A 13,159-nucleotide genomic window follows, 5' to 3' on the forward strand; every position below is an offset into this window, starting at 1 on the left:
TCCCACTCAAGATTGCTCAGCTTTCTCATTATCCAAAGACTAAGAAAGTCCATAAAATGGGAATAGTTATTCCAACTCAAAAGGGTTGTGATGAGGACTTAACAAGACTGTTTACGTAAACACATTTGTAAGTGATGAGGCTTAGCATAAATATAAATCATCTAGCAGACTGTCTGGTGAAAAGCAATATTTCACTCGCTAGACAAATGGAAACAAACAAACCAACCAACCTCGGGTCTTCTCACGAGGACACCTTGGGAAGACGTGTCAGGAGCAGGACCTGAAAATCTCTAAGTCCTTCTGCAGCTGCGCCTTTCTGGAATCTCAAAGTTCAGGGCGGAGGTGCAGCCGCCCAGGAATTTATTTCTCCATAACTTTGAGCTCCTCAAATCCCCATGAAGCTCAGGAATAATGTGACTGCAGGGCGCGTGGGCCCCTTGGCACCAAGAGCCCTTCCATAAATCAAGGTCTCACTTCTGTTGGCCTCAGCCTGCTTTTTCCAAGGTGATCTGGCCAAAGTAACAGGGTAGTCACTTATCTAGAATTGGCATCTGCCTTTGAGGTGAAAGAACCCCGAAAATACCAAGAGGACCGGTTCTCTAGACTCATGTTCCTTGGAGGGAGAGGACACGCTTCCTTCATCTCAGAAGACAATTTGGCCAGGAGGACTTAGACGGAGAGTGACAATCTTCCCATGATTTCGTCCAATTTGGGGCAGACTCGGAGGAGGCCTATGCCAGTGCTGGGTCAGCCCCAGAGAAAAGTCAAGGTGACCTCAGCCTTGTCACCAGTTACCCACAAGACAGCCTCCCAAGGCAGCCACTTGAATCACGGAATCTTAAATCAGCTGGCCCCATACCCTGACGATACAGGCCAGGAAACTATGGGCCAGAGATGGGGAAGGACTTGCCCAAGGTCACATAGACTTGAGGAGAAGATTCAAGGTCAAACCCAGGAGTTCAGGCTGTTTCTTGTGGCCTCACTACACATCCTTTAATGAAGCCACACGGCAATGTAGCCAGGTTCCAGCCCAGGACTCCAGAAACTTAGCGCCATCCAACCAACTCATCTGACCATCTTGATTTCTCCAGTAGCATCTAAATGGTGAGTGAGGAAACCAAAGACTATAAAAAAGTGCCCTTCCTAGGTCAAAAACAAGTGGACAAAGACGGAAACACGTCATTCCTGAGAAAGACAGGTACTTGCAAAGTTAACTAGCTACATAAACACCTGAGGTGGCCAAAGAGACCAAGGGACTGGGAGGACTGAGGCCACGCACTGCCCAAGGTAATCCAGCCCCTCAGTGAGCCAGGCTCAGAGATGACCCATGGAGGCGTCTGGAAAAAGCAGCTGAGATGACTAAAATGGACACAAATCACACAGACACACAGACACACACACACCCCTCCTTCACAAGACTGTCATGGGGATTAAGTAAGATTATGGATCATAATGTTTGGCACATAGTAGGTGTTCAAGAAATGGTTTTTGACGCTAAATGGCTAACTAAGCCGCCAAGGGCTGGGCTCCTTCTCACCCCTATTTTACAGGACAGAGCTTACTGTTCTGTAATTGTCCCATTACCTCCTATTAGAGTAAATTCAGCGAGGGCAGTAACTGCGCCCGGCTGGCTCGCTCACTGTAGCATTCCAGTGCCCAGCACATAGTAGGTGCTCCATTCATATTTTTTGACTGAATGAATGAATGACACCTTTGCCCGTCATCTTTGAAATCCCCTCCGATTTGCCGGGGACTGAGGAGTTTCTCGGGACGAGGGGCTCTCAGTGCTTGAACCTGAACTGTCTCGAGCAAATCGCACTGTGTCTGACCGAAATGTCTGATTAAAGCCACTGAGCGACAGAGTGATATGATTGACACATTTTCAGGAAGAAAGGGGTTAAAATCGGGACTAGACTTGGATCGGACGGCTCCGCCCGTCAGGCTCTTAGCCCCACCCCCTTTCCTCTCAGACTCCGCCCCTTCCTCTGGGAAGGTCACTTTAGCAACGCGGGAGGCCAACTGGGCATGCGCCGGGCCCGCCGCAACTGCGCACGCTCGCGTTGGCTTTCTCCGCCTTCCCTCCTCCCACCCGGGAAGCCGGAAGCCTCTCGGTGGCTCCTGCGCGGCTAGCGCGTCCTCGGTGGGCGCTGGCTCGGCGCCGCGGTGCTCGGCGGGACGCCGGCGGAGAGCGACCTCGGGGTTAAGGGGTGGGGCTCGACGTCAGGAGCCAAGATGGCGGCGTCGGTCGCAGTCTCCTTGAGGCGCCTGTTGCCGTCCACAGCCCTGGGCGGCGCCTGCCTGCAGGTGAGCTCCGGGGCCGCAGGGAGAGGGCAGGCTTGGGAGTCACGGAGACGGCCTGGAGCTGAGGGGGCCGCGGAGGAGGTCGCGGGAGCCCAGGGCGAGGAAGGCCTGAGGGAGGGGAGCACCCGCTCCCCGCTGCGCAGTGCCCTGGATTGGGCCTGGAGCATCCCTGTCCGTTGTCCTTCTGCGCCTCCCCGCAGCCTGTGAGTTGGTCAGGGTGGAGGCGAGATCTTAGAGATAAGAAAAAGAAAACCGGGAATGTGAATTGTGCAAGGTCGTGTGGCAAGCGAGTGACTGACAGGTGAAGCAGAATTCGAGTCCAAACATTTGGATCCAAGCCCTTTTTCTGCCCCCAAACTGTCGCCTCTGTGGAAAAGTCAGACCTGCGAGAATGTAAAGGGTGGGAACTGGGAAGCGGGGTCACTCCTCCGGGGTGCAAGGCTGAGGGCTCGGTGAAGAGGGGCTGGACCGAGATCGGTAAGGAAAGCGCGGGTGAATTGCTGGGGACAGGGCAGGGGAAGGAAGGAGTGGAGGGAAATCCACTCGGCCCCCTGAAGGATCGGCCTCTTCGCCTAGTGGGGGGGCTGCGGGAAAGCCGGGGCTCCTTAAAGCAGTCTCGTCCTCTCGGTGTCCCTGTCTGTAAAGGGCGTGTAGTAATGCCGACCCCACAGACTGTTGACATGAGTCGCTGCGCCTATTTGGATTATTCAGTGTGCCCTGGTAGGTTTCCCCACACCCCTTGTGTTGTCAGGAAAGTACACACTTCTGATCTGCATTCTAAATGGGAACGTTTAAAGGGTGAAGATTGTCATTGCACACATAAAGGACTAAGGATTTACAAATCCCTTTCCAGTCAGTTTCCTCCTCTGGGCTCCTCAGCAATCCCTGTAAGGTGGGCGAGCAGGAATTCTTGCCTCCTTTTTAGAGATTTGAAAACTGAGGCCGCAGAAAGAAAATTTTTTGCTTGCTCAAAATGTCATAGCCAAGAACTGGCAGATCCAGGACCTAAACGCTTTTTAACATAATATGTGAAAAACTCCGAGTACAGATCTGGGCACGTGGTGGTGTACAAGAAATATTAGTTCGTTTCCTCTTCTTGCACTTACACGAGACTCTCTCTCATTTAAGTACTTGCTGTGGCTGCATAACACCGTACATATGGCCTGTCTTCTAATGCTAGCTCTTTCCAATATGCTGTATGTGAACTTGGACAAGTCATTTTATAGTCTTTCTGAAATGGCAAAGTGGGGGAAGGGGACTGCCTACCAGAACCTCAGCTGGTGTCCTCTGAGCATTAAACTGATGATTGACAATGACCTTGTTTACCATTTCCTTCTATAGTTGCTGAGCAAGCAGTTAAGTTGTGAGAGTCCCACCAGTGAGAGTGAGTTCTAAAGCTCAGGTCCCTTTTCCAAGAATTAACTGTAGAGGAGGCTAGTTTCATAGGTCAGTTTTGTAATTCCAGGTGAGGCCGTTGTAAGGCCTCCTGAGGGCAGAGAAATAGGAGAGTCCCTCCCGCTCACCCCCTTGTAGGAATGTGCATTCATACCCACAAAAGCCGCCTCAAAAGAATCCAATAATGAGCTTGGGGTATTACCTATGGGTAATATTCAGGTTCCTAGGACACGGTGGAATTTCTCTGCCGAATTCCTTTTATGCGTTAGTTTGTACCACTGAACCACAGTTCTGCCTCTAAGTATTTAACTGTAAGGTATTAACTGTTATTTGTGTTGCCTTATTTCTTCATCTAGACTCTGACCTCCTTTAGGGCAAGTTCCACCGACTTTCAATTGTGTATCTCATTGCTCCTTGCACTGGCAGGAGCCAGTCGGAAGAATACAAGAGCTGATAAGGTTGCCAATATTGAAAAGCAGAAATTATTTTCTGGGCTATCCTAGAAGCTTGACCCTCCAGTTATTCTTATGAGGTAGATTTTAATACTCCCTACCCTTTTACAGAAGAGGAAATAGAATCAGAGAAGTTAAGTAATTTGCCTGATTACACACAGCTACTAAGTGGTAGAGCGTAGATTGGAACCAATGCCACTCACACATTTCAGAAACAAGCCTGCACCTTCTGTTTTACTCGGGTTTCTACAGACCTCTTCCTCCTCTCCATTTCGACACCTTTCTCTCCTACCTCCAAATCTATATCTGCTCTATCTAGCTCCAAGCCTGCTCCTTAAGAAGCTTTCCTAGAGGAATAACAAGCAGCCTTTGACACGATCCAGAATTCACCCTTCTCATCCTCCTCAGTGCGGTTCAGTCCAGTTGTTGATTATCTGACTTCTTTCGTTAAATTATAGACTATGAAGTTAATCTTATCCAAGATTTCCTAGAAAGGTACACTCAGCCTTGAATACTCATTGAGGCAGAAATGCTATTGAAGGACCCATCGTGGATTTGTAGTATAAATTGCTGGACAGGCAACAAGAAAAAACCCTCAAATTTTTGCCCACCTTCCAGCTTCTGCCCATATATTCTCCTTGTCTTCCTGTTACCCTGGGAGAATTGGTGACACTGCTATGGCTGACCCTTCATTCATGCTCGCCATCCCATCACTTATTCGGAGATAGCTCTCCAGTCATTCTCCCCTCTCCCCTGCATGATCGGTTTTTCCTTCTCTGTCAGATCAGCAGCAGCAGCACACAAGCATGCTGTAATTTCTCCCATCTTAAAAGAAAAGCCATATCCAGCTACCACCCCATTTGGCTATTCATCTTTAGAGAAAAACTTCTCAAGAGACATCTAAAGTCACTGTCCAAATTTCGTCTCCTCCGGTTTTCTCTCAACCCTATTCCAGTCAGGCTTTTCACCTTCCCCATTTCACTGAAATTGCTCGAGGTCACGGTGACCTTGGCTTTGTTAAATCAGTGGTCGTTTCTCAGTTCTTGTGATATGTACTTTTCACTCAGAAACATTTGTCGCTATTGTTCACTCCCTTCTCAGCATACTTTCTTCATCTGACTTCCAGGACATCGCAGTCTTCAGATTTTCCTCCTCACACGTTGGCTATTCTTTCTGTCTCCTTTTGCTGGTTTCGTCTTATTGCCCCAAACTCTAAACACTGGGGCTCAGTCCTTAGGCCTCTTCCTTACAGACACTCCCTTGGACTTGAGATACCACTTACCTGTCCATGCTGATAACTCCTGAATTTGTGTCTCCAGCCCAGACTGGCCCCAGATCTCCAGGTTCAGGTGGCCACCCAGTTACATTCTCTGAACCTCCACGTAGATGTCTAATAACACATCATAAACTTGCCTGCCCAAAACCACAACCCTGACCTCCCCCGCCACACACACTGACTTGCTCCTCCCCTCTCAGTGGATGGCACCTCCAGCCTTCACATGGGCCAGAAACTCTGGAGACATCCTTGCTCTCTGCCTCACTCCCACTTCCAGTCTGTGAGCAAATCCGGTCAGTTCCTTCTCAAAATAGATTCAGAAACCAACCACTTCTCACCGTTTCTGCAGCTCCCAGCCTGGTTCAGGCCATCGTCATCTCTTCGCCGATTATCGCGGTTGCTTCTTAGCTGGTTTTCCTGCTTTCTTCTTTGCACCTCTGCAGGTGATTCTCAAAACAGAAGCCGGAATGATCCTTTCAAAACATCTAACTGTCACTGCTGCTCAGAGCCTTCTGATAGTTTCCCACCTTACGCAGGGCAAAAGCAGAAATCCTTACAGGGCCCTACGTGATCTGGCTCTCACATTAACGTCCTGATTCCCTCTCCCATTCCTGTCCCTCTCGCTCCATTCTCAACTACACTGGCCACATGGTTGCTCCTCAGACACCTTCCCACCTCAGTGCTCAGTGTCCGCTGCCGACGTGCTCTTCTCCTGGATATCTGTGTGGCTCGCTTACTCACCTCCTTCAGGTCTTTGCTCAGCCGTCACCTTTCCAGTGAAGTCTTCCCTGGCCCCCCCATTTAGGATTGTAGAATTGTAGCCAGGGTCCCCCTCCTCCTTTCCCACTCCCCCCCACCCCATTGCACTTATCAGCACCTGACATACTATAGATTTTATTTATGTGTATCCCCTCCAGTCACTGTGTAAGCTCCGTGAGGGTTGGAATGTATGTCTGTTTTGTCCTTGATCACCAAGGCCTAGAACAGTCCCTGGAACATAGTAGCCACCCCATAATTATTTGTTGAACAAATAAGTGAATGAGTATGTCTGGGCCAGCTACTACCCAAGATCTTGCTGATTGTATGAGTAGAGCAGCAGCTTCTATTTCTCCTTGGATCTTTTTGGGAGAAGGAATTACCTTTTTGTGCTGTTCTATTTTGGAAATGCATTTTCACCACTGGTATAGTGGCTAAAAGGTTGGGCTTTGGAGTCAAATGAGCTGTGTTTGAATCCTGGCTCTTTTGTTATGTGATCTTATTCTCAATTTTTAACTGAGAATAATAAAAATCTCCTTGTAGAGGTGTTGTAAAGATTAGAGATAATTTAGTACAACATCTGGCGCGTGGTAAGGGCTCAGTGAATGAAAGCTATGAAGTTATTACTTCTATGAACACCTACATAACACATTTTATATCACAGCTCCCGTAATCCTGTGGGTTAGCTCTTGGTGCAGCCCTCAAGATGACCAACACCCCATCACTTTCAGAAGCACACCCTCCTCTGCTCATGTTGATCTCAGTATCTGCTCTCCTCATTCCTGTTAGCTCCCCCTTACCCCACCAAGTGTTGTCTAAAATATATTTTTAGCTCAAAATTAATTTAAATTAGCTGTTTTGAAAAAAAAAACTTAATGACACTTTGGGGTACCCCAAAACTAATGTTGGGGTTTTGTTGCCTTCTTATACTCTGTTGTGATACATCCTCGCATTGCTTTTGTCTCACATCATTCATATGGTAAGACTTTTTTAACAGTTTCTAAATAAACCTAACCCCTTTGGGGAAGATCTGCGTGGCCAAGTCTAGACCTCTGTATCTTTGTGGAGTGGCACTGAAGCAGACATTGAAGTATTAGGAGGAGGTGCTGAAGGGAGGACCTGCTGCAGGTAACCATGCTCATCTTTGACAGGCCTTTGCAGGAGCAAGACCAAGCCTGCTAGAGCTGGATGCCTATTGCCCGCTGACAATATTATCAAATCAGGCTTGAGAACCATGGAGTTAAAGCTGACAACCCCAAAGTCCCCGGTTCTGTTTAAAGTCCAAGTTTTACTTTACTAATGTTTTGGTTTAAAAATTTTGAAGAAGTTATATTTTTTAAAAGGCATTTTGTCCCTCTCCTCCTACCGCCTGCTTCGGGCGCAGTGGCCACCCACGCTGCCAGCAGTGGCCGAGTTTCTTGGAAAGCTAAACACGCAACTACGATACAACCCAGCAGTTACACTCCTGGGCATTTATACCAGAAAAACGGCGCCGTGTTCACACAGAAACCTGCCCACGAATGTTCATTACAACTGTATACAACCCAGATGTCCTTCAGTGGGTGAACGGCTAAACAAACCGTGGTACATCATGCCGTGGAACGCTGCTCAGTGATAAACAGAAACACACAGCGCCTTGGCTGAATCTCCAGAGAAGCGTGCTGCCTGAAAAAAAAACAATCCCAAAAGGTTACATACTAGATGATTACATTTATATAACATTCTTGAAAGGACAAAATTATAGAAAAAGAAACAGATTAGTGATTGCTCGGGGTTAAGGAGTAGGGGAGGGAGGCATGAGGGATGCGGGTGTGGCTATAGAAGAACAACACTAGGGATTTTTGTGGTGTTGGAAATGCTCTGTATCAACTTAGGTCATTGTTAATATTCTGGTTGCGATGTTGTGCTGTAGTTTTGTATGATGGGACCATTGGGGGAAAATGGGTAAAGGGTACATGGAATCTCAGTATTATTTCTTTTTTGTGTGTGTGTGAGGAAGATCAGCCCCGAGCTAACATCCATGCCAATCCTCCTCTTTTAGCTGAGGAAGACTGGCCCTGAGCTAACATCTATTGCCAATTCTCCTCCTTTTTTTTTTTTTCCCTTTGTCTCCCCAAAGCCCCAGTAGACAGCTGTACGTCATAGCTGCACGTCCTTCTAGTTGCTGTATGTGGGACGTGGCCTCAGCATGGCTGGACAAGTGGTGTGTCAGTGCGCGCCCGGGATCCGAACCCAGGCCACCAGTAGCGGAGAGCATGCACCTAACCGCCAAGCCACAGGGCCGGCCCCTCAGTGTTATTTCTTATAAATGCATGTGATTCTACAATTATTTCAAAATTAAAAGTTAAATATTTTTAAAAAGCAACAAACTATGGATATATGCAAGAACATGATGAATCTCAGAAGCATATTGAGTGAAAGAAGCTAGACACAAGATGGACTGTCGGGTTGCATTTATATGAAATTCTATAAAAGGCAAACCTGTAGTGATAGAAAGCAGATCAGTTGCAGGGGGAGGGAGAGGGCACTGGTTGTAAAGGAGCACTAGAGGACTTTCTGGATGGAAAGGTTCTGTCATTGTGGTAGTAGTTATACCACTTTATCAAAACTCATCAAATTTTACACTTAAAATTAGTGAATTTATTGTAATGAATTACACCTCATTAAATCTAACAAAAACAAAAAAATGTGGTGGGGGGCATTAAGCAGGCGAAAGCTGCTGGAGCTGCTATTAATATCCTCAGGAATCGATTCTTCCCGCTTCTCCGCTTCCTCTGGTGCACCACAAGGTGGCGCTAGCCAAACGTTCCTGTCGTTTTACAAAATGGAGTCCCTGGTGGAAAATGTTCCCTTGCAGCAATGACTTTTCTTCTGTTAATGATCTTAGCCAGCTTCGTGATAAGGTAAAATACAACTTTTGTCTTCACCTTCACTTTCATTTTCTTCATATATTTTCTTCTTTCGTACTGAGATCTGATATTTATGTTTTCAGCTTCACCCTATTTGGGGCACTTTCTGCTACAAGTAGCAAACACCGTTGCATTTCTCGTAATTACTCAGTTAACCTTCAGAGTTTTTACTTTCAGTTAAGGAAACTTAACTAGATGGCCTGGAATATAGTCTGAATTTTTCTATATACAAATTGAGGGTTCCGCTTTTTCTTTTTTTTGTGTGAGGAAGATCAGCCCTGAGCCAACATCCGTGCTAATCCTCCTCTTTTTGCTGAGGAAGACCGGCTCTGAGCTAACATCTATTGCCAATCCTCCTCCTTTTTTCCTTCCCGAAAGCCCCAGTAGATAGTTGTATGTCATAGTTGCACATCCTTCTAGTTGCTGTATGTGGGACGCGGCCTCAGCATGGCTGGAGAAGCGGTGCGGCGGTGCCGGCCGGGATCCGAACCCGGACCGCCAATAGCGGAGCGCACGCACTTAACCGCTAAGACACGGGGCCGACCCGAGGGTTCCACTTATAATTGCTGTTTGGACTGACAAGATCCTCCCCTCCCCATCACCGTAGTAGGAGCTCAGCAGGACTTGTTGTGGTCTCCGCCTTGTTTCATCTGCCTCAATGGAAAAGGGCTTCACGGACTCTGGAATGAGGACAGCCTAGCTGTTGACTTAGCATTATAACTAAATGTCATATACTGAGGGGTGTTTTTTTAATTTGTCAATGGCTTGGTGTAGGTTGTACTATTCAGCCTTTTAAGGTACATTTAAAATAAACCACGTTTTTGCATTAGTCTAATGCTCAGTTTCTGCTCTTTTCTTCAATCTTTCCTAACCATGGATTAACCTGCTGTATGGAAAGGCCTGGACCAGGTATGCTGGGACATGTAAAGTGTAACCTGTTCCACGGTGTGATGGTTAACTTTATGTGTCAACTTGACTGGGCCACGGGCTGCCTAGATAGTTGGTCAAACGTCATTCTGGGTGTTTCTGTGAGCATGTTTTTGGATGAGTTTAACATTTAAATCGATAGACCGAGTAAGCAGATTGCCCCCCCGACATAGGTGAGCCTTATCCAGTCAGTTGAAGACCCAAATAGAACAAAAGGCCCTCCTCTGAATAAGAGGCACTTCCTCCTGCCTGGCTGCTTTCGACTGAGACATTGGTTTTTTTCCTGCCTTTGGACTTGAACTGAAACATCAGCGCTTCATGGATCTTGAGCCTGCCGGCCTTTGGACTGGAGCTACGTCATCACCTCTCCTGGCTCACAGTCCTCCAGACTTGGACTTGATGTACATCATTGCCTCTCCTAGGTCTCCAGCTTGCCGATCTGGGCACTTGTTATGCTCCATAATTACATGAGCCAATTCCTTATAATAAGTCTCTTTATGTATATATGTGTGTGTATATATATGTACACACTGTTGGGCCTGTTCTTTGTGAGCCCTGACTGATAATACACACACACCCTCAAGGAGTTTAGACATAAAGAGAAGGCAGCACCAGGAAGACCTGAGAATATTCACAGATAAATAGGATAGTACAGTGTTTAGGAACGTGGGTTCTGGAGTCAGACAGGCAGGCCTGGATTCCAATCCTGACTCCACTCAGCAGTTCTGTAATTGTGGGCCGATCACTTGATCTCTGAGCCTCATTTTTCTCATCTTTAAAATGAAGATTCAGTGGAGTAATTAATATAAAGCATTTAATACAGTACCTAGCAACAATAAATAGTGGCTTTAAAACGAGTATGAATTTAAATTTAAAACTTCGTTTTTTTTGAACAACAGCACCCTTTTTGCAAATATGTTTCTAGGGGGAAGCTGTTCTGGTTGAAGGAGGGAGGGAGGTCAGAGGCCCACCCTCTTAACTTGAGCCTCTCACAGCAGCTCTTGAGGTGGCGCTCCACGATTCCTTGGCTAACTGAAACCCACTGGCAGAGACTATAAGTGCCCAAGAGATGTAATAGAATCATCATAGACACCAGGACTCGGCTATTTGTTAGTTCCTGAAATTTGTTTTAAGATACAGTATTCTTTATCGTGTTTCCTGCTTAGTGCTATGCACTGAAGGTTTCTGTTTCCCCCAAATTCATACATGGAAGCCCTAAACCCCAATGTGATGGTGTTTGAAGATGGGGCCTTTGAGAGGAAATTAGGGTTAGATTAGGTCAGCAGGGTGGGGCCCTTATGATGGGGTTAATGCCCTTATAATAAGAGGAAGAGACCCGAGATCTCTCTCTCCACCATGTGAGGATACAGCAAGAAGGCAGCCGTCTAAAAACCAAGGAGAGGGTCCTTACTGGTCACTGAATCTGCTGATACCTTGATCTTGGACTTACCAGCCTCCAGAACTATGAAAAATAAATGTTTGCTGTTCAAACCACCAGTCTTTGGTATTTTGTTATAGCAGCCCAAACTGACTAAAAAACCTAATCTAAAAACAGTATCTCGTTTTGACAGCTGCAATAGCTTTCTGACTGGTTTCCCCAGATGTCATCAGACAATTTTCCTTTCATAACCAGTGATATTCTTCTCAGATGATTATGTCATCCACGTGATAAAAAATGTTAGCTTTTTTTTTTTTTTAAGATTTTATTTATTTATTTTTCCCCCCCAAAGCCCCAGCAGATAGTTGTATGTCACAGCTGCACATCCTTCTAGTTGCTGTTTGTGGGACGCGGCCTCAGCATGGCTGGAAAAGCAGTGCGTCGGTGCGCGCCCAGGATCCGAACCTGGACCGCCAGCAGCGGAGCGTGCACACTTAACCGCTAAGCCACCAGGCCGGCCCAAAATGTTAGCTTCTCATTCATCTTGGGATAAAATCAAAACTTAACATAAGTCTTTCTTGACTTCCTCACATCTGCCACACCTCCATCCTTACTCAAGCCACCCTGCCTCATACTGGACTTCTCTCAGTCCCTCATAGATGCACCGTGCTCTCCCCCATCCAGGCCTGTACACATGTTGTTCTCTCGGCTTATAACACCCTCTCCCTCCCTTTAATCCTATTCATCAAGCCTCACTTAAATATCATTTATGGGGCCTTCCCTAACCTCTTATGCTAGTGTAAGTCTCTGCTATATTCTTCTAGGGCACCTGCTGTATTCATCCCATGAAGGTTACTCTTTACACTTTATTGTGAATACTTCGTTTCTTTCTTGCTCACTACAAAGTAGATTCTCTGAGGGCAAAGGCTCTGTCTGTTTTAAGTGTCATTTCACCAGCCCCCAGCACTATGTCTGGCATATGATATGTAGTTAGTACTTCTTGAATATTGGATGACTGCCTTTCCCAAGAAGACTGTGTCAGTAACGTGTAGGTTTGCATCCAGTATTATAGTTTTTGGTGCCAGCTAAATAGAAGAATTTATCTTGCATTTTTAGTAATTATTTTTCCTTCTTGTGAACTTTTTACATTTCAGGCCTGCCGAGGGGCCCAGACAGCTGCAGCCACAGCCCCCCGAATCAAGAAATTTGCCATCTACCGATGGGACCCAGACAAGACTGGAGATAAACCTCATATGCAAACTTATGAAATTGACTTGAATAAGTGAGTATCTCTGTGAAAGCTGGGTGTTTAATAAATGAAGGTGGGCTCTTAATCTGATTCAGGGACATGCTTTTCACATCCTTGGAAGGTTTAAAGATTGAAATCATCCAATGGCTCTGGAATTTATCATCTCTTTTTAAAACAAGAATGAGATAAGTACCTGGTTCAGAAAGATAATACCGGGAAGAACTTTTGTAAAATTCTTATCCTTCCCCCAAATCAAAGTATGACAAATTTCTAGGAATACTGGTGGAGTTGTCTTTATGCATAATATTTGAAGTCATTTAGCACATTACCAATTTAAAAATATTGAATTGTTTTTATGTTCGTTTCATATATCTGGACCTATGTGTTCTATAATAATGATAAACACCATAAACTTGGCTGGAATGGTGATAGAACAAGATAGGGATGTAGTTAAAATATTAAAAATGATCTGTACCTATGTGTTAGTTTTCTATTTCTGTTGTAACAAATTGCCAC

The 13,159-nt window shown here is 46.1% G+C and overlaps 1 protein-coding gene across 1 annotated transcript in view; it reads left to right on the plus strand.

Moving 5' to 3' along the window:
- Positions 1 to 2,144: 2,144 nt before the first annotated feature.
- Positions 2,145 to 13,159, plus strand: part of SDHB (succinate dehydrogenase complex iron sulfur subunit B) — a 38,862-nt gene continuing 27,847 nt past the window's right edge. Inside the window, exons 1-2 of the mRNA XM_004425630.3 lie at positions 2,145 to 2,304; positions 12,549 to 12,676. Coding sequence (XP_004425687.1) covers positions 2,233 to 2,304; positions 12,549 to 12,676 — 200 coding nt within the window. The 5' untranslated portion in view covers positions 2,145 to 2,232. The remainder of the gene's footprint in view (positions 2,305 to 12,548; positions 12,677 to 13,159) is intronic.

This window comes from Ceratotherium simum, chromosome 22 (genome assembly GCF_057802395.1).
Source record: "Ceratotherium simum simum isolate JZ-2026a chromosome 22, ASM5780239v1, whole genome shotgun sequence".
In the NCBI taxonomy this organism is placed as follows: Eukaryota; Metazoa; Chordata; class Mammalia; order Perissodactyla; family Rhinocerotidae; genus Ceratotherium; species Ceratotherium simum.